Below are 20,375 nucleotides of genomic sequence, written 5' to 3' on the forward strand. Positions count from 1 at the left end.
TATGCAACAGGAGTTATGAATAGATCAATAAAGTTTACAATGTTCAGAATATGGAAAATAAGAATCCAGAGGGGAACTCAGAAACAATTTTATTCTTTGCAACTATAATGGGAATGGGGAACTAAATAATAAATATCTACATTCAAATAAAAATATAAAATTTCACTATATGATTCACAATTTTATGTACAAAGTGTTTGGATATGCTAGAATGTGCTACTTTCCCTATATACACTTTAAAAATAACAAAATTAATTTGTTTATATAATGGGTTTCATGTTAATAACTTCATAAATATTTTCATTTTTGTTAAATTGTATTGTCATGGTCCATTTGTTCATTTCCAAAGCTTTTTCTGCTCCTTTCAAAGCCTGAAGTTAGAAATATAAAGTGTGCAACCATTAGGTCAGTGTTGACTCAAGCTTTGTTCACAGTTCAACATCATATGCCTTCCCGGCTGATCTAGATTTACTTCAGAAGTATGAGGTTTTACTTATGACTGAACGGCTGCAGTTTTATGCAGATTCACAACAATCATATAAAGCTACCTTAAAAAAGAAATTTTGTTGGAAATTTAATTTGGGGAAGGAGAAAAAGCTCTTTCAGAGGTAAATCTGCCAAAGCGGTCAAATTTTCTTTCCACAAAACTCTTGAAATTGCACAAATAAACTTACCTTTTTAATTGCTTCTTTTTCTACATTACATAATTTATTGGCAACAGCTTCTTGAACTCTTGTTGCAGTGTAACCAATCAATGAATTTAAAGCCTGAAAATACGATTTGAAAGAAACTAGAGAAGAAATATCGTTTTTTACAAATTGCTTGCTACAAACATCACGTATTTAAATTTTAAACCTTTTCATAATAAAGCTTAACTTTCATACTTGTAGGAGGTCATCTCACTTTGGAGGATGGATGGTTTGGAAGAAAGTTTTTTAATTTTAGGTGTCTAGAACACGGAAAAACTGTACACATATGTAGTTTTCCCAAAGGGAAGAAACGATAGATTAAAAATCCCCTCTTAACCTCTTACATCCCTTTTTAAACTAACCTAAACGAAAGAAACTTGATAAGCTCTGGGTTATCAGTTAAGGGAAAATCCAACATTACATACCAAATCACTGAGAAGAATTTTAATGAAATTGACACCATCTGAAAGTATTGCAAATAACTCATAGTGGTTATCAAAGCTTAATTTGGATGCAAGTGTTTTGAATTGGCCCTGGAAAGAAAATAAAGCTTTTTATATTATCCAACACAAAAGTTGAGTTACACCAAAGAAAAAAGAAGTTTTCTGTCAACTATAATACAACTTTGATGTTGAAAATATTCACTACTTATGAAATTGAAATTTTATTGAAATTAAAATTTCTTACCTCAAAGATAAATGGAACCGATATTGGATTATCACCAGCTACCATTTGAGGTATTGATTCTATAAAGATGATTAAAAAGTAGATTAAAATCTGTAAAATTTGCAATGTTGTCTTTTACTCATGAATTTTGTTCTTATAAAAAAGAGTGTTTTGTTTTCTTACTGGTCACCAAAACCGTTAAAGCAAATGGATTTGCAATGGTCCATGGTCACTCAAGGAGCCAAAGTGAGTGTTCGTCTACTGACTGTTCCTAAATCCAATATAAAAGATGCCAAATACGACCATTCCAATGGCCACTTTTGACTGGATGCCGCCAGGAGGAGCCTAAGAGCGCTGTGATCCATACACCATTTGATAGCACCTCTAAAGATGCTTCTCCAACTATGGTTGAAAATTTCTGGAAATGGCCCAATAGTGGAGACTAGATTTAATAAACAATAAAAGAATAATAATAGTACTTTTCATATGCTGTTTTTGGAGTGGTGGTTGTATGTCAGACTGAGGTGATCTCTTAGGAGGCTGCTGCTTATTTGAACATATTTCTTTTTTAGGTTGTGGCTCAACATATTCTGAAGGTCGTTTAAGCTTTGTCATTTTTTCTTTCTCTTTATTTTGTAATGTTTCAAAAACATTTTGTTCCTCTTCAAAAAAATGATTATCATTGTTGAAAAAATCATCTTCATTTTCATCGAAAAGATCATCTTCATTATTTTTGAAGAAGTCTTCCATATCATCATCTCTATCTTCGTTAGTTCTTATGTTCTGATTACTCTTAGAGTTTGTTGTTGCTGAACTTGTACTAGTTTTATTTTTAATAATGGATGAATGAGACTTTTGTTCTGATTTTATGTCCATTTCTTGGAAGATTATATCATCAGCAACATCATTGCTAAAATCTTCATTCAGTTCCTTCATGAAATCATCATCTAAATCATTGAAATAATCGTCTTTTGGAGGTTCTTTCTTTACTGGAATCTGTTTTCTAATTGTGGATGCTGAGTGAATGTTCTTTTTTGGCTGCAGGTTTTGCTTTGTTTTCTGGTTATCAGCAACTGACTTTGTTGGATTATTGTTAACAGGCTTTTTCACATTTTCTTTTTTGACTGTAATATTTGTTGTTTTTATAGCATCCTTGTTGACTTCGACATTCCTAAAATACAAAACACACAAGAGTCAAGCTCATTTACTTTAAACGGGGAAAAGTCTCAAAATGCTGTTAATATTTTATTTAAAAAATTTCTCATTTAATCAACTAGACTTGCAATAACTTTTATGATCTCATTATAATAATCTCTGCACTATTTCATTTATATTCAAGTAACATTGGAAGTATATGTTTATAACAACTTACAGAATTCCTGAAAGTAAATCAATCTGAGATTTAGTTTCCATAAGAGATTCAACGTTCCCACCAAGCAGTTGGATATTTTCTGACTTCAAAAGTAGCATGCTGTTACGGCATTGAATTGGTCCTGATAGATGTAACTATAACAAAATATAGTCGCTAGCTAGTATATTCTTCAAAATTCATATTAAACTAGCACAGTTATAAAAAACGTTACTGTGAGCGAAAGAGAACAAAATACAATTTCCAATTATGACTGATATTGACTGAAAGTGACTACAGTTCATAAAGTTCTTAGAAAAAAAACAGCACCGTAAAAAAAACATACCTTGCAGCCAGGTTCAATATTTTCAATCTTGAGATGATTGATACTAGAGTATTCAATTCCTTCTATAGTTTGGGCTCCATCATTCAATTCAATGAGTAACATTCTTGACTGTGTTTCCTTCCACTAAAATTAAGAATAAGTTTATCTTCAGAAGTAACTATAAAAGAAAAATGAAAGAACTGGAATTGGAAGAACTCGAGCTTTGCCAATCAATTACATTTCAAAAAATAACATTATAATGCTTGAAACTTGAAAGTAAATATACTACAACATACTTTTCCCTTATTATTTGCTGTTTTTGGTGCACCATCAGAGCTTTTCTTGAAGAAATCTTTTGCTTCATTTTCCTCCTCCTCGTCACCGTCATCATAGTCAAGCTCTTGCCCTTTGTGTTTTTGAAGTTGTGAATATGCTGAATAACCAATGTCTATCACTGATAACACCTGTCGACAATCAAAGATAATATACACACATTGAATAGAAATAGAGTGAAAAATCAAAACAACTTTTTCAAATTAATTACAAATTAATCAATCATCATGCCTCTCAACAAGATTATCCTTTACAAAACATTAGTTAGGAGACGAAATGAATTGAAAAGTGAAAATGAGTTACTGCATACCTGTACACAAAAATGACCATTCAAATTCCCTTTCAATTTTTTTATATTGGAAGGAAAAATTGGCTCCGATATTTCACGCAGATCTGCCATAAGCCATTGCTCATAAACCAGATTTGCAAAGGTAGAGTTACTTGTTCCTGCCTAAGGGAGAACAAGCAACATGCTGAATGGACCTACCTGATGATGAAAGTTAGAAAGCAATGCGAAAATAAAAATAAAAAAATCAGTCAGAAAATATAGCATTTAGCAAAAATACAGAACGCAATAAATTCATCATTGATTGTTGATGGGGGGAGAGGGAAGGGTTGTAGGGAAATGATAAATAGGAAGTTGTGGTTGCAAAAATCAGTTTTATTGACAATTGAATCATGCTTGATGGTGAGCATTGTTGATCGTGTTCAAAAATAAAGGCCTGTTTTGTGACATTTTCAAAGTTGGCTGACAATTATGCTACTAAAATGAGTATTTTTGGTGGCTAACAGTTTATTTTTTCACCAAGGATAAGTAGAATGACAACCTTTCCAATTGTTTTGGAGCGAAATTTTAAGTGGCTTACTAGGTTGCAAGATATTTCAAGATAAGCTATGAGTCGTTTATGTGGCTGACAACACTGGTGGCTTTTTGAAACCAACCAGTTTCAAAATGTTGCTCGTTTATCTGTTTTGAGATAATATGATACCTCTAGTTACCGATTCAAGTGTCATTTTCAAACAAACCATTTCCTCCTTTGAGGTGGCTGACAAAATACATATTTGGACATATTTGGACCTGGAGCCACACATTTTACTCATTTTACCATTTTTTTCATCAAAATATGTTCTTTGTGTAAATACCGATCATCATATAAAATTTCAACGTTATATTTGAAATATTTTTCGAGTTATTCAAGAAATACTATATTTTTGTCAATTTTTGAGTTCACTAAATGTCACACTATTTTTGAACATGATCTGTTATCAATAATGTTTTTGAGTGAAAAACATATAAATATAAGGAAAAAATCCAATGAAAATCTGCAAAAACGGCCATTTCAGGCATTTTCAACCGGAAAAAAACTCGGCCATGTTTTGAGCATTGCGAATACGCATCTTTCTGCAAAAAATCAGAACAAAATAAAAATTAAAATTTGAGAAAATGTCAAATAACCGGTTTTTCCGGCATATTTCAGGCATTTTCCGCCGGAAAAAAACTTTTCTCAAAATCAAACTCAGCCATGTTTTGGGCATTGTTAATACGCATCTTTGAGCAAAAAATCAGAAAAAACTAATGATAAAATCTCGAGAAACTGCTAAAAAACCAGTTTTTCCGGCATATTTCAGGCATTTTCGCCCGGAATTGAATTTTTTTCGAAAATCGGGCTCCGTCACAATTTAGGTATTGACATTTTGCATCAGTGTGCAAAATTTCATGAAAAAATATAAAGTACAGCTCAAGAAATTCAAGAAATACAGTTTTTCCGGCGAAAATCGGCTGTTCCGGCGATTTTTAGAAAGTTCCGGCTTCAAAAATCAATTTTATTGAAAATTGAAACATGCTTGATGGTGGGCATTGCTATTAATAATGTTTTTGAATGAAAAAACAACCAATTATATGGAAAAAGTCCAATGAAAATCCAGAAAAACGGCGATTTCCGGCATTTCTCAAGAATTGGACTAGGCCATGTTTTGGGCATTGTTAATACGCATCTTTGAGCAAAAAATCAGAAAAAACTAATGATGAAATCTCAAGAAAATGCCGAAAAACCAGTTTTTCCGGCATATTTCTGCCATTTTCGGTCGGAAAATTTTTTTTTCGAGAATCGGGCTCCGTCACATTTTGGGCATTGCCATTTTGCATCATTGTCCAAAAAATTAGAAAAAACTAATGAGCTGATCCCGAGAAAAGCTGGCAACAGACGAACAAACGAACGAACGAACGAACGAACGAACGAACGAACGACGACGAACGAACGACGAACGAACGAACGAACGAACGAACGAAACGAAACGAACGAACGAACGAACGAACGAACGAACGAACGAACGAACGAACGAACGAACGAACGAACGAACGAACGAACGAACGAACGAACGAACGAACGAACCGAACGAACGAACGAACGAACGAACGAACGAACGAACGAACGAACGAACGAACGAACGAACGAACGAACGAACGAACGAACGAACGAACGAACGAACGAACGAACGAACGAACGAACGAACGAACGAACGAACGAACGAACGAACGAACGAACGAACGAACGAACGAACGAACGAACGAACGAACGAACGAACGAACGAACGAGGGTTAATTTAAAGGACTACCTTAGGTAGGTCCAAAAAATATCAAAATATTGAAAAATTTGATAAGAGTACAAATTGGTATAAAAGACTTTCTAAACTATAATGATGGTAGCTAGCTTTCAAACAGGGGGTACAGGCTGCAGGGTACTAACCCTGATTTCCAGAAAGATTTGTCTTAGGTACCACCACCCCCTTCTTAACCCTGGAAAAGTACCTTATGATACCTAGCAGTCAGTCAATTTCACCTCACCAAAGTGTGGAAGAGCTCAAAATCTGAAAGTTTTTTGAAATCATTTGATTTTACAAATCAAAAGTTTTTGTTAAATGAAATCTAATTTTTTCGGGAATTTTTTCCGGAAAATTGACACAATTTCCATTTTGATTCGCCAAAATTACCCCTTTTACCCACCAAATACCAAAATTCAGTACCAGGTACTAGCTTGAAATGAGTGATCTACCCACCCCTACCCCAAATGTAACTAACTAACTTTTTTGAGATTTAAAATTAGACACCACCATCCTGCTCAGTAACCTGCAGCTGTGCTCCCTGTTTCAAAAGAAATAACACTTTTTTATTATGTTTGATAATAGGATGAAATTTGTCAACTTACACCATTTTCTTCTAAGATCCACTCAATACATGCTTCCAACCAATCTTTTTGAGCCTTGATATGCTTCCTTTGAAGAAGTGTTAAACAAGCCTGATATCTTGCATTCATTACCAGAAGTTTTCCCTAATAAAATTCATGTCAAGGTTGTGTTATTGTTTAAAAATAGATGCCAGACTTATACTTTTTAGTAAGTTTACTTTCACCTTACCAGAAAAAAATCATAAATCAAATCAAAAAGACTCCAAAACAATAACCATTTCACTATTCCTCTATAAAGTGGACTAGGCTTTCATGGATGCAGGGATCGAATGGACTGAAGGCAAAAAAGTCTTATCTACTTTGAAAAATTATTAGTTGAAACAAGTATTTTGAATCATCCAGCAAAATACAACTGTTACTTTGCTTATAAAATATTTGAGTAGAAAAAATGCATTGTTTATTGATAAAAACGCATTATGAGAAAAGAGAAGTGAACCCTCCAAATTATTTGGAATGGGCCCTATCCCTGGATAGATACCTACCCTAGGATAGGGAAATTACCACGCTTACCAGACACTGCTAAACCCTGAGCTTGCGACACGACAGAGTTAAAAAAGGCAAAGTTACGACAGAGTTAAAAACTCATTGTGAAAGGTAAAAAAATTTTGCGCCTGCTGCACGCTGATGGTGGAAATATCAACAAAAAGCCATTGTATTACGCATTAAATTTCTTCAAAAATCAGGCTTTATCACATTAAGGTATTGCCATTTTGCATCAGTGTGTAAAATTTCGCAAAAAAATATCAACTACAGTTCGAGGGATTCAAGAAAAACCGTTCAGGTGATTTTTAGAAAATTCCAGGTGCAAAAATCAATTTTATTGACAATTGAATCATGCTTCAACAAAAGAATCCAATGAAAATATGCAAAAACAGCGATTTCCGGCATCGATTTCCAGCATCCTTGGCCATGTTTTGGACATTGCAAGCATGATAAATAGTTTTTTAGTGATGACTACATCGTTAAAGTTTTCTTTTCAAACATAACAGTAAGACTTCACATTTCTCATATATCAACAATCTGTGACCTGATAGGGAGAGTACAATTTACTGATTGATTGGTAACTTTGGTATGTCAGTCTATGCTTAAACTTCTATATCAAGATTACAGGATTTGGAGTGCAGGCAGCTTTTACTTTCATTTCCAGTGGTTTCACTTTCAATTCCGAGATTTAAAGTTATTCTTTTATTCAATGATTTTTTACAGCACTTTGTTGACAATCTAACTCTCGCAGCAAATCCCTGCTTTCTTCGGTAAATTGAAGATGAGAAAAAAGCTAAGCCTTAGGATCACGGATTGAAAAAAATATACGAAGAGTGAGATTTCACAGCCACCTATCGTGCAAGGTACTGAGAGGACACGGGTGCCAAAAAGAAGGGCCATGGGAAATGCGGCAATCTCATTGGTGGAAATTTGATAAACACCTGTGAAGGAGCGCTGGGAAGCAATCAGTAGAAGAGACCACTTTCCTTTTTGTTGCAGATTTCAATATAAACTTCTCTTACAGGGATTACTTTTCAATGTGTTCTGTCAACTTGTCAGCATTGTATTGTTGTAAAGGGAAAGATGAAAGAGGTAAGCCTAGCCTAGTTTCTAATCCTGATATAGGTGTTTAAGCTTAGACTGTATGTATTTGTTTATGTAGCGTACAGCCATGTTGAGATAACAAGACGCATGTTGAGGTTAGACAATATGGTAATGTTTTTAGTTGTTTTCAATGGAAAATGGAAAGAAACTTAAGTTTAAAAGTGCCATTCAGTTTTTGCAGGCTGATTGAATGGCAGGATCCTGGATGGCTTCCCTAAGAACGATTGAATTGGATTTCTATCCAGTTCGGGTCCAGTTTACTGCAAAATCGACTTTCTGAATTCAATGCAGGCAAGTTATTATTATTCATTATTTTACGGCACACACCAAATTTTATGGAGATTAGGCATGCCGCATGCAGCTATTAACATGACCTCTTCGTGTTTTTAATCCATTCTTTGGATTCCTGTTTTTATAAGGTTAAACAAGATAAAGCTTTTTTAGTATAGACTTAGACTTGTATATCAAGATTACAGGATTTCGAGTACGGGCCGATTTTACTTTCGTTTTGAGTGGTTTCATTTTCAATTTCAAGCCAACATCTTAGCAATGGGGGGCTCGCCCATAGTTACAGGGGTTTGTGCAAAAAACTAAACATAGAAAATTTTCAAAATCACCCATTTCGATTAAAGCAATGAAAAATGAAACTTTTCTATATTTCACTTTTTTGAAAATATTTAAGAATATTTAAGTTCTTATTTTATTCAATGATTTTTTACGGCACTTTGTTATCAATCTAACTCTCGCATCAAATTCCCGCTTTTTTCAGTAAATTGAAGATGAGAAAAAACCTAAGCCACGGATCACGGATTTAAACAAATTATGAAGGGTGGGATTTTACAACTGCCCGTCATGCAAGGCACTGAGTGGCCCACGGGTGCCAAAAAGAAGGGCTGTTTGAAATGCGGCAACCTAATTAGTGGAAATTTGATAAACAGCTGCGAAGGAGGGCTGGGAAGCAATCAGTAGAAGAGACCATTTTCGTTTTTGTTGCAGATTTCAATATACATAAACTTCTCGTCAGGGATTACTTGTCAGTCCAGTGTTGTGTCAACTTGTCAGCATTGTATTGTCGAAATGAAAAGATAAAAGAGGTAAGACTAGCCTGAGTTTAAGTTTAGACTGTTTTTCTTTCTGTCTAGAATTATACAATCTTTTCTCCGCAATATTATAAAATTGATTGGAACAATAGGCAGTGTAGCTGGAACCTCGATATTCCAGGATTAGAAAAAGCTATACCTGTTATCTTTTTTCTTTAAAGAATCAACAAGCCATCAACATCGATAAATTACACACATTTCCTCAGAAACTTTTAAAGTTATCTGCCATTATGACTTTCTTGAAGCCGTTCCGAAATTAACCAATCGGGTTAGGTATCGTAAAAAAGGTCTATTACTGTAACCATGTGAATGCTTTTTGTTAGATAAGCCAATATCCAGCCAATATAAATATAGAGCTTCATGCGAAAGCTAGATCTAAGAAAATAGACTTAAATTTTTTTCACATTCGAATGTTTATGTGTTTACTTTTTTCTGAGAAAGAAGAAGGGGGAAACCTTTCTGATCTGTTGCATCTTCTTATTATTTATGCTGACGGAAAACCCTTTGTTGTTATGATTCGAATGTTTTCTCTTTTGTTCGAATTCGAAAAGTAAATATCATGTCTGGGGAAATCCCTCTGATTGGAATGTTTACTTAAGAAACTCTTCTTCTGTAAAGAGGTTTTCGCGGTTTTAGCCTCAACAAAGGAGAGTTACAGAAAATATAAAATTGTTCTGTAAATTACACAATACTATTATGCATTTATGCAATATGCCTTATGTTTTATGCATTTTGTACCTGCCGGCTAAAAAACTGGTAAAATCGTAATCCTCAAAAATCGAAGTTCCAGCCTCACTGATAGAAAGTTGTATTTCTAACTGCTCTACTGATTGAAAGATCTTCTATTGTGGCTTTTTTTGACATGACCCAAGTCATTCGGGCCATGTTCTGGCCATGTTCGGACCTCCTTTTTCACAACGCTCTTAAGCCTTAAGTCCATTGAGTATAATCTAAGTACGGAGTAGGGGCGAAGTACTGAATCGTATAAATCTTTTCTCTTATAGATTAACGAGGAGTTCAATCGATTGCGGAAGAGCAGATTAAAGATGAAAAATTAAGACAGCGCGTCAGTAACATTCTAGCAATTTAATTGGTCAAAAGACGTTGAGGTGCAATACAAGGTGCGATATAGACGGTATCCTGTCTTCTCGCATTCGATTGAGAAAAATTGAAGACATTACCAGTGCTGCAAATAAGAAAATTTCAGTTGGCCGGTAATTTTTCGAGTGTAACGAGCAGGGGGTCTGGTGGAACCATCTTAGAAAATTTTGTAGTATGTGATGACTTAGATTGGTTAAACACCTATTTTAGTTTGAAAACTGTTCCTCTTTTAATTAGAAGCGCTATATATTAAGTATTTATCTAAGCCTCTCTCTTCAAATTTTAACCGGACAAAATGAAAAACTGAGCCTCAGAATGACCGGTAGAAACTACAAAATGACCGGTAATTACCGGTCACCGGCCGTTATTTGCAGCACTGATTACAGTAACGAATTCTCTTTCGAATGTTTTGATCTAGATTCTAATCGTTATCAAATCGTTCAAATCGAATACGTTACTGTAGTGGGTGCCAGCAGCCTAGTAAACTCCTAAGTTAGGTACCGTATTTCCCTCAACTAAGCGCCGCGGCACTCTTAAAATTTTTGTAACTTTAGGTGCGGCGCTCTTTAGAGGGCGGCGCTCTTTTCAAGTTTTTTATTTCCTACCTTTTAAAGACGCAAGAAATCAAGAAACAACCCATGCCATGAAATTGACAACGGTCCTTTTGATTTTTAGACATAATCTTCCACTAAAGAACATTCTTATTTTAGAATTAGATGTGGAAGAGTTTATTAACAAGAAAACTATAGAATTCTGTTTTCTTTATCTTTTTTCTAAAAAGCGCCCCCTTCAGAGGTGCGGCACTCTTTAGAGGGCGGCGCTCTTAAAATTGGCCCGAGTGTGGCCCGTGCGTGGCCCGCGTGTGGCCCGAATTCTCGGGCCACGCACGGGCCACGCACGGGCCATACTCGGGCTTTACGCGAATTCCAATAAAAGTTTTGGCCCGAGAATTCTCGGGCCATGTCGAGGGTCGTCCGGTGCGTCGGCAGGGTCCTTTATACATAAGAGGACTTTGTACGTCACCACAGTAAATTTCAAAAATCTAGCAATATATACAGTAAAGATGAAAGATGACAGACTACCGTCAACTGCTCTAACTTGGGACTATCTGACAAAACATGGGACGGCAATTCGGCCACCATTTCACCAAACCTCCAAAGTCATTTGATTTGAGTTAAGGAAAGGCGTATTAAAAAATACAGGATTTCTCTTTTGATTTTACAGTAAGTGAAAATACAGACCAGATATGCATTACAGTCCCATGTTTTGACCAATCGTCCCAAGTTAGAGCATTGAGGGGGCCTAATTGGAGTTGAGTCCCGAGTGGGATTCGACTTTTCAGACAAGGGATTTTCGTCGATTTTGTACTTAACCATAAATTTATGTCTTTACCTTTTTGGGTTTTCTTTGGAATCGATTCTCTTCCTCTTCTCTTCGTCATTAGGGATCCCTCGTCATTATGCGTTTAAAATAAGTCCATTCTAATTTGCTGGAACCCGATTTCAACGTCATTGTAACACGCCCGGAAAAGTACCATACCGATTTAAATATTTGGAAATGATTGTCCGTGTTTGTAATACACTCGGGTACCTAATGGCCGTCCCCCCCACTGCTACTTAATTTTTCGAAAATTTTCCACTACCCATATTAATTCAGTCCCGAATCTAGCCACATATTTAACACGTTCGGGACAGTCCCGAATTCAACCTTTTTGTTATCAAAATCGGGACCGTCCTGAATACCGCCTTCTTTATAAACACTCGAAAATGTATTTTTTTAAAGAAGGCGGAATACTATGTTAGGGCAGTAAGTCTATAGTAGTGTATTCCGCCTTCTTTAGAAACATTGGAAAGGGAATTTTTTTAAAGAAGGCGGAATACTATGTTAGGGCAGTAAGTCCAAAGTAGTGAATTCCGCCTTCTTTAGAAACACTCGAAAACGTATTTTTTTAAAGAAGGCGGAATACTATGTTAGGGCAGTAAGTCTATAGTAGTGTATTCCGCCTTCTTTAGAAACATTGGAAAGGGAATTTTTTTAAAGAAGGCGGAATACTATGTAAGGGCAGTAAGTCCATAGTAGTATATTCCGCCTTCTTTAGAAACACTCGAAAACGTATATTTTTAAAGAAGGCGGAATACTATGTTAGTGCAGTAATTCCAAAGTAGTGTATTCCGCCTTCTTTAGAAACACTCGAAAACGTATATTTTTAAAGAAGGCGGAATACTATGTTAGTGCAGTAATTCCAAAGTAGTGTATTCCGCCTTCTTTAGAAACACTCGAAAACGTATATTTTTAGAGAAGGCGGAATACTATGTTAGGGCAGTAAGTCCATAGTAGTGTATTTCGCCTTCTTTAGAAACATTCGAAAGGGAATTTTTTTAAAGAAGGCGGAATACTATGTTAGGGCAGTAAATCCAAAGTAGTGTATTCCGCCTTCTTTAGAAACACTCGAAAACGTATTTTTTTAAAGAAGGCGGAATACTATGTTACTGCTGTAAGTCCAAAGTAGTGTATACCGCCTTCCTTAGAAACACTCGAAAACGTATTTTTTTAAAGAAGGCGGAATACTATGTTAGTGCAGTTAAGTCCAAAGTAGTGTATTCCGCCTTCTTTAAAAACACTCGAAAACGTATTTTTTTAAAGAAGGCGGAATACTATGTTAGTGCAATAAGTCCAAAGTAGTGTATACTGCCTTCCTTAGAAGCACTCGAAAACGTATTTTTTTAAAGAAGGCGGAATACTATGTTAGGGCAGTAAGTCCATAGTAATGTATTACGCCTTCTTTAGAAACATTCGAAAGGGAATTTTTTTATAAAAGGCGGAATACATTGTTTGGATTTTTTGTTCTAATATTTTCGCCTTCTTTAGAAATTTTGAAATAAGGAAAATCGGGATTAAAAATTTCTCGTTGCCTTATATACTTTTACTTGAGTCCCGAATCCAATATGTTCGTAAAGTAAATCGGGACTAAAAATTTCTCGTTGCTATATATACTTTTACTTGAGTCCCGAATGTAACCTTTTCGTAGACCAATTCGGGACCGTCCCGAATCAAACCTTTATAAAGACAGATTCGGGACCGTCCCGAAATTTACATTTTCAAGACAAGCTATCATTAGCCCGTATAAATAAAGATCTGCCCCACACTTCCCTGATTTTCAAATTCAAGCCGCCATATCCATCTTTTCAGTGACTCAGATATTAAATATGTACTATATATACTTTTACTTGAGTCCCGAATCCAATATGTTCGTAAAGTAAATCGGGACTAAAAATTTCTCGTTGCTATATATACTTTTACTTGAGTCCCGAATGTAACCTTTTCGTAGACCAATTCGGAACCGTCCCGAATCAAACCTTTATATAGACAGATTCGGGACCGTCCCGAAATTTACATTTTCAAGACAAGCTATCATTAGCCCGTATAAATAAAGATCTGCCCCACACTTCCCTGATTTTCAAATTCAAGCCGCCATATCCATCTTTTCAGTGACTCAGATATTAAATATGTACTATATATACTTTTACTTGAGTCCCGAATTCAATATGTTCGTAAGGTAAATCGGGACTAAAAGTTTGATCATTCAAGTCAGTAAAGAATTAGACACGAAAGTTTTTTATTTAAAAATTTAGCATAAGCTTTTCGACATAGTCATCTTCAGTGCAAATGATTTAAAAGTTTCTAAAAGTTTCTCGTTGCTATATATACTTTTACTTGAGTCCCGAATGTAACCTTTTCGTAGACCAATTCGGGACCGTCCCGAATCAAACCTTTATAAAGACAGATTCGGGACCGTCCCGAAATTTACATTTTCAAGACAAGCTATAATTAGCCCGTATAAATAAAGATCTGCCCCACACTTCCCTGATTTTCAAATTCAAGCCGCCATATCCATCTTTTCAGTGACTCAGATATTAAATATGTATTATATATACTTTTACTTGAGTCCCGAATTCAATATGTTCGTAAGGTAAATCGGGACTAAAAGTTTCTCGTTACTATATATACTTTTACTTGAGTCCCGAATTCAACCTTTTCGTAGACCAATTCAGGACCGTCCCGAATCAAACCTTTATATAGACAGATTCGGGACCGTCCCGAAATTTACATTTTCAAGACAAGCTATAATTAGCCCCGTATAAATAAAGATCTGCCCCACACTTCCCTGATTTTCAAAATTCAAAGCCGCCATATCCATCTTTTCAGTGACTCAGATATTAAATATGTATTATATATACTTTTACTTGAGTCCCGAATCCAATATGTTCATAAGGTAAATCGGGACTAAAAGTTTCTCGTTACTATATATACTTTTACATGAGTCCCGAATTCAACCATTTCGTAGGCCAAATCGGGAATTTTAATTTAGTCCCGAATCCAAACATTTCGTACGCAAAATCGGGACTCAAGTAAAAGTATATATAGTAACGAGAAACTTTTAGTCCTCGTTTACTATATAATAGTATAAATCAAACCATCGATCAATTTTTTTTTTTCATCGATTTCGAATTCCTAACTACGTCGTTCTAGTTCGGGACAGTCCCGAGCGGGACTCAAGTTAAATTAGGCCGTTGAGGGTATGTATTTTGTATATGTCATACCATGGAAAAAAAACTTCAAACTTCTTCAAATACAATACCTTGAGATAGAGACGTACCGTGAGATCGGGTAACTTGCATCAGTGGAGGCTAACATCATGCATAGCCCTCCAATGAATGACCTGGCTGGTCATTAAAATACAAAATTAAATCAAAAACAAAAATGGTAGAGTAATGGGCTATTCCAAAAAAAAATTGTACAGGGGTATTGACGAACTTTTTTCACTAACCCCCCTGGAAATTAGGAGTCAACACCCCTGAAAGTGAAATTTTGTGAAAAAGGGCCTGGAAAGTGACTATTGATGCCAGTTTAGGAGGAGAGAACCCCTGGAAACCTTTAATAACCCCCTTGGAAAATCTGAAAATGACCAAATACCCCTTGGAAAATCAAGGATCGGTCCCCCCTGGAAAAGTTCGTCAATACCCCTATATGCCAGACCCCCGCGCTCGATAGGATCGATCATCGGAACGGCTCGATGACGGATCGATATGTGATCGATGGATTACTTAACGATCCGGATAGGAGATCGATAGAGGATCGATACTCAAGATTTTTTTAAGCTTATGATTATTTATCGATCTATCATCGATCTTTTATCGATCTCGATTTACGATCGATAACAAATCGATTAACGATCGATGACGAATCGATTAACGATTAACGATCGATGACGAATCGATATACTCGATTGAAATACTAGCTCAATAATGGATCAACGAAGGATCGATACTCAAGACTTTTTAATGGCTGAATCTTCCATCGATCTCCTATCCGGATCGTTAAGTAATCCATCGATCACATATCGATCCGTCATCGAGCCGTTCCGATGATTGATCCTATCGAGCGCGGGGGTCTGGTATATGGTTTAAAAATGAAATGGAATAGCCCAATGCAAGTTACCCAATTTCACGGTATGTATACCTTTGACCTTGATGCCTCAGTGGAGAGTATACCTTCCCAAATAAATTTTGATTTCAGGGAACAAAATAATCGTGTGTAACAGTCACTTAAACCACGAGCTTGCTTGGCAAATTAGACACTATAAAATAAAAAGTCTTTGAATTTAAAGTGCACGTTTTTGTCCTCCACTACTTTGTCTACCATTTTTACTTTAAAATATGACGTAATCGTGGCGCAAGAAGAAACTAACTTGCTACACAACAGCATCTATTCCAAGCGTGTTCGTTTTTTTATGCGTTGGCGGTAAAAAGAGGGTGGGATAATTTGGGTGGAGAAAAATTGGTATTGGTCACTTGTTTTGAAATTCTGTTACAGCCCCTGTCGCCCTGTGAAGTGCATCGGAAATTTTGTTGGAAAAGTCTCAAGGAAAATATTTTTCACCTCTTCTTGAAAAATCATGATCACTTTCTTTCTCTCTACTCACTTCCTTGGACTGCAGTGACGTGGTGGGCGTGAGAATCATCAAAGATCATCACACATCCCCAATCTTAGATGCTTTCTATTATTTGAACAAGGGGGAGGGGCAGTGGATTTACCAACTGACTGACGGTATGCGCGGCGAAAATAAAATTGGTCTTTAGAATCACACCCTGCCTTACCTACAGTGCAGCCAAAAAAAAATTTCTCAAATTCTCAATAACTCTTTTAGCCAAAAAAATCAGAAAACTTTTGCCTTTAATAAGGATAGTCGTAAACTTTCGTTCTCCGATTAATAGAACCATGAAACGTTGTCACTCTCCAGCCTCCGAGCCTATAGCGGTCAACCTTGTCCCAGCGTATTCAATAATACCTTGGGGTACCAGAAGTCAAGTTTTCAATTGAGTTGTGATACACTTGGTACATGCAGCATTCAAGGCTTTGATAATAGTAAATTGTAAATATAGTGAAACTAAAAAATCTGCTCTCGTACAGTAGCGCTAACGAAAAGCAATGATTGTTTTTCAGGTTTGGAATTTTAGATATATAGAATTGAAATCAAAATCAACATTTTTCGATATCACACCAGCACGGGCACCAGCATGAAACATTGTCAGTTAGTTTTGTGTGTTTTCGATATTTTTTATATTGAAAAATATATTTCATAAAAACAAAGAATTGTTCTAATTTTCTCTCCAAAATTGTGATCACCCTTGTCCCGGTATATTCAATATCTCAGGGTACCAGAGGCAAAGTCTTCAATCGAGCTGTGGTACAGATGTTAAATGAATTCAAGGCTTTACTGAGGTGAGAGTAAAATCTGCTCGGTAACAAGGTTGGACTGTTGATCATATCAGCTATGGTGAAAATGTTCACCAAATAAAGTTAATATAAGCAGAAAAAAAAGTCAGTGCTACGCATATGAGAACCATTTTATATTGCAACACCAAATATGATCCTGCATTCAATTTGTAAGGCTCAAAATATTCTTTTTCGACAACAATTCCTTTCGGTTTGTGATCGATTTCATTTCCTTCGACTTCACTTTCTGCATTATCTTCATTTCTTCTTGGAAAATTACACAAGTCTTTGTAGCACCAGAATGCCTGAAAAAATGAAATACATTGAGACTAGCTAGAGTCAGCATTGACTGTAAGAGGACCATTAAAACAAAAAAATCTTTCCGTGAGAAAAATACTATTCTCCCCGATAAGCCCTTTGGAATTTGGAGCTACCAACTAGAGTATTTCATCCCATCGATATTAAGCTTCTTGATTAAATTTTTCTTGAATGAAAATTTCAAACGAGAGATATAATTATAAGTACAAAAGTCAGCTACAATAGAAATTTCTCATCTAACCTTGCAAGAAATAATTCCAGGATTATTTTTCATTTTCGTTGCACAGTAATTCCTCATTTCCACAACACAGCCCTGTTTCCTTATTTGAAGATTCCGGATGGTGGAGCCAATGCGTTTCTGTTTGTTCTCGAAATACAAAAGACAAGAAAAGTTTGGACCTCCACACGTTTTCGTAGTGGTTGAAACGTTACAATATCCTTCGCGTCCATAACAATCGTAACATTCAAGAGCATCTATACCTGAATAGAATCGTTAAAAGATTTTTTATAAGAACCAGTAAAATTTTGCTGAGGCTCGGCTGTTCTTATTTTTTTGGCACTTTTGAGCCTCAAATTGTTCTTATCCTGTTCTAATTCATAGGTTGTATTAAATGACCTCATTTTAGGCACTATACCCAATTTTTACAACTTTCACCCATAAATTGCTTGAAATTGAGAGTAATTTCAGGCTCAGCATTGTTCTTAAATTGTTCTTATTTTTTGCCGATCTTGAACCTCATTGTTCTTATAAAATTGTTCTTATGAAAAAAAGTGTAAGTTTATTAATTTGATTCCTCAACTAACGAATTGAAGAACAGGCAGAAAGAAGTTCACATATTTACCTTTTAACAGCGTTTCAAGGGCTAAAAATTGCCAAATGCAGACAATATTCCTGTAAACAATCATCGTGTATTAAAAGTAATCGAGTATATCGATCAGTGACTTTAAGCAGTTAAAGTACGCAAAAAGTTGGAAAAAATAAGAATTATTCATCGATGTTCATTTTTTCCGACATATTTTTTTTATCCTCATTTCAAAAAGTCGAAGATATTAAAACTAATTTTTCAAAAACTTCTTTTGTAAAATAATTTTTGTCAATAATTTATTATCAAGGATAACAGGGATTCTAAAACAAATTCTCTCTTCAAATTATTTCATTTTGAGCGTTCTATGATGAGTAATATATAAACCATTCAAGAGAGGCCGAAACAGAAAGGATAAATAAATTTCAGAATATCTCCTGTGTCTTGTCTGTAATCTCCAAATATGGCGCGAGTTTTCTTTGGACGTTTTTATAAATCCTGTTTAGAATGAAGATGAAATTTGACAAATAAATTATCTACCAATTTAAGCAACAAATTAAGCAGAAAATTAAGAAAATAGTTACACTCATATGATTAAATTACCTATCACGTGTAGTGTATATTTTACCAAAAAGTTAAAAAAAATCGGAGATTGCTCGATAGCGGCTATTTAATGCATTCTAAAACAAAACTGCCCAAGATGAAAATATTTTCAGCCCATGATTTTAAAGAGTACGGTATTTTATTTCATATTGAACGCCTGGGTGGGTACTTGGGCAAAAATGGGTGCTGGGTATGTGCAGACAGTAAGGGTCGGTTTTTTCACCTTTCATAGTCTCTCTAAGGGTCGCAAAAATCAGAAAAATTTAAACTAGTCTCTCTAAGGGTCAGAAAATTCACGATTTCTAGGAAATTTTTTTGTAAGGGTCGGTTTATGGGGGTCCCATCCGCACATACCCCTCACCCGCCAAACCTACCCCTCGGGATTGAACGATATATAGGAGACCAGGTTTGCTACCAATATTATTTTTCTCCAGTAAGGGCATAGAAATCCGTCTTTATGGAAAGTCTACGATACCCAATGGTATATTGCTTAGTACTTCTCCTCCTCCTTCGGGTTTAACAGTCAAAAAAATTCGTTCAATACACTTTTTCATAAGCATAATGTTTATAAGCATCCGGGGGGGGGGGGGGGCACTCCAGGTAAGTGACTTACCGAAACGTGCGGCCCTTAAGGGTAGGTTTTTTCGACTTTGGAAAGTGCACTGTAAGGGTTGATTTGTGAGCAAGTGGGAAAAAGTGCACTGTAAGGGTGTAAAATTTGAGAAAATACCAAATTTTGAGGTGAAGTTTGAGAAATTTCAAAAAATTTTGCCCTGAAAAGCGCAAAAAAATTCGAAAGATTGCACTGTAAGGGTCCCATTTTAGAGACCTGATTTTTGGCCTAACGTACGGTCGTTTTCAAAATTGAGTGCCCCCCCCCCCGGGATAAGCATATATAGGCGCAAAACAATAAGCATAACATTAGACTTTTTGATAACCAGGATGCCATGTTGAATAATTAGAAACTCCATTATCAAAACAATGACATATTGGTGCGTTGTATGTGTGCACTAATTTGTTCTTATTCATCGTTTTAATGCTGGAGTTTTTAATTATTCAACACGACATCCTGATTAGCAAAAGGTCTATATTCGGGGCTGAGAAAATTTATCATTCAAACTTTGTTTTGAAAATGGAATCAGAAATCGACTCCCCAAAGGGTGATAAATTCATAAAATTTATACTAAAATTTGGAAATTTTTGCTGAAGTCTCACAAAGGCTGGCAAAAATGTCAAAAAATGGACCAAATTTTCAAGACAAGACATAGGAGATGTTCTGACATTTACTTATCCTCTCTGTTTCGGCCTCTCTTGAATGGTTTATATATTACTCATCATAAGACGGTCAAAATGAAATAATTTGAAGAGAGAATTTGTTTTAGAATCCCTGTTATCCTTGATTATAAATTATTGACAAAAATTATTTTACAAAAGAAGTTTTTGAAAAATTAGTTTTAATATCTTCGACTTTTTGAAATGA

General features: G+C 35.5%; 1 protein-coding gene across 1 annotated transcript; it reads right to left on the bottom strand.

Annotated features, from left to right (window-relative positions):
* Positions 1-64: 64 nt before the first annotated feature.
* On the bottom strand, positions 65-16,017 carry LOC136814364 (recQ-mediated genome instability protein 1-like). The gene is made up of 11 exons (XM_067070895.1): positions 15,915-16,017; positions 6,568-6,690; positions 3,672-3,812; positions 3,325-3,492; positions 3,050-3,172; positions 2,728-2,861; positions 1,835-2,526; positions 1,377-1,435; positions 1,115-1,222; positions 675-767; positions 65-371 (listed from the first exon to the last, which is right to left on the bottom strand). The coding sequence occupies exons 2-11, from the start codon at positions 6,673-6,675 to the stop codon at positions 261-263; spliced, it is 1,737 nt and encodes a 578-aa protein (XP_066926996.1). The 5' UTR covers positions 6,676-6,690; positions 15,915-16,017; the 3' UTR covers positions 65-260.
* Positions 16,018-20,375: the final 4,358 nt, after the last annotated feature.

The sequence above is a fragment of the Clytia hemisphaerica genome, unplaced genomic scaffold (genome assembly GCF_902728285.1).
Source record: "Clytia hemisphaerica strain Z4C2 unplaced genomic scaffold, Clytia hemisphaerica genome assembly, whole genome shotgun sequence".
Taxonomy (NCBI): Eukaryota; Metazoa; Cnidaria; class Hydrozoa; order Leptothecata; family Clytiidae; genus Clytia; species Clytia hemisphaerica.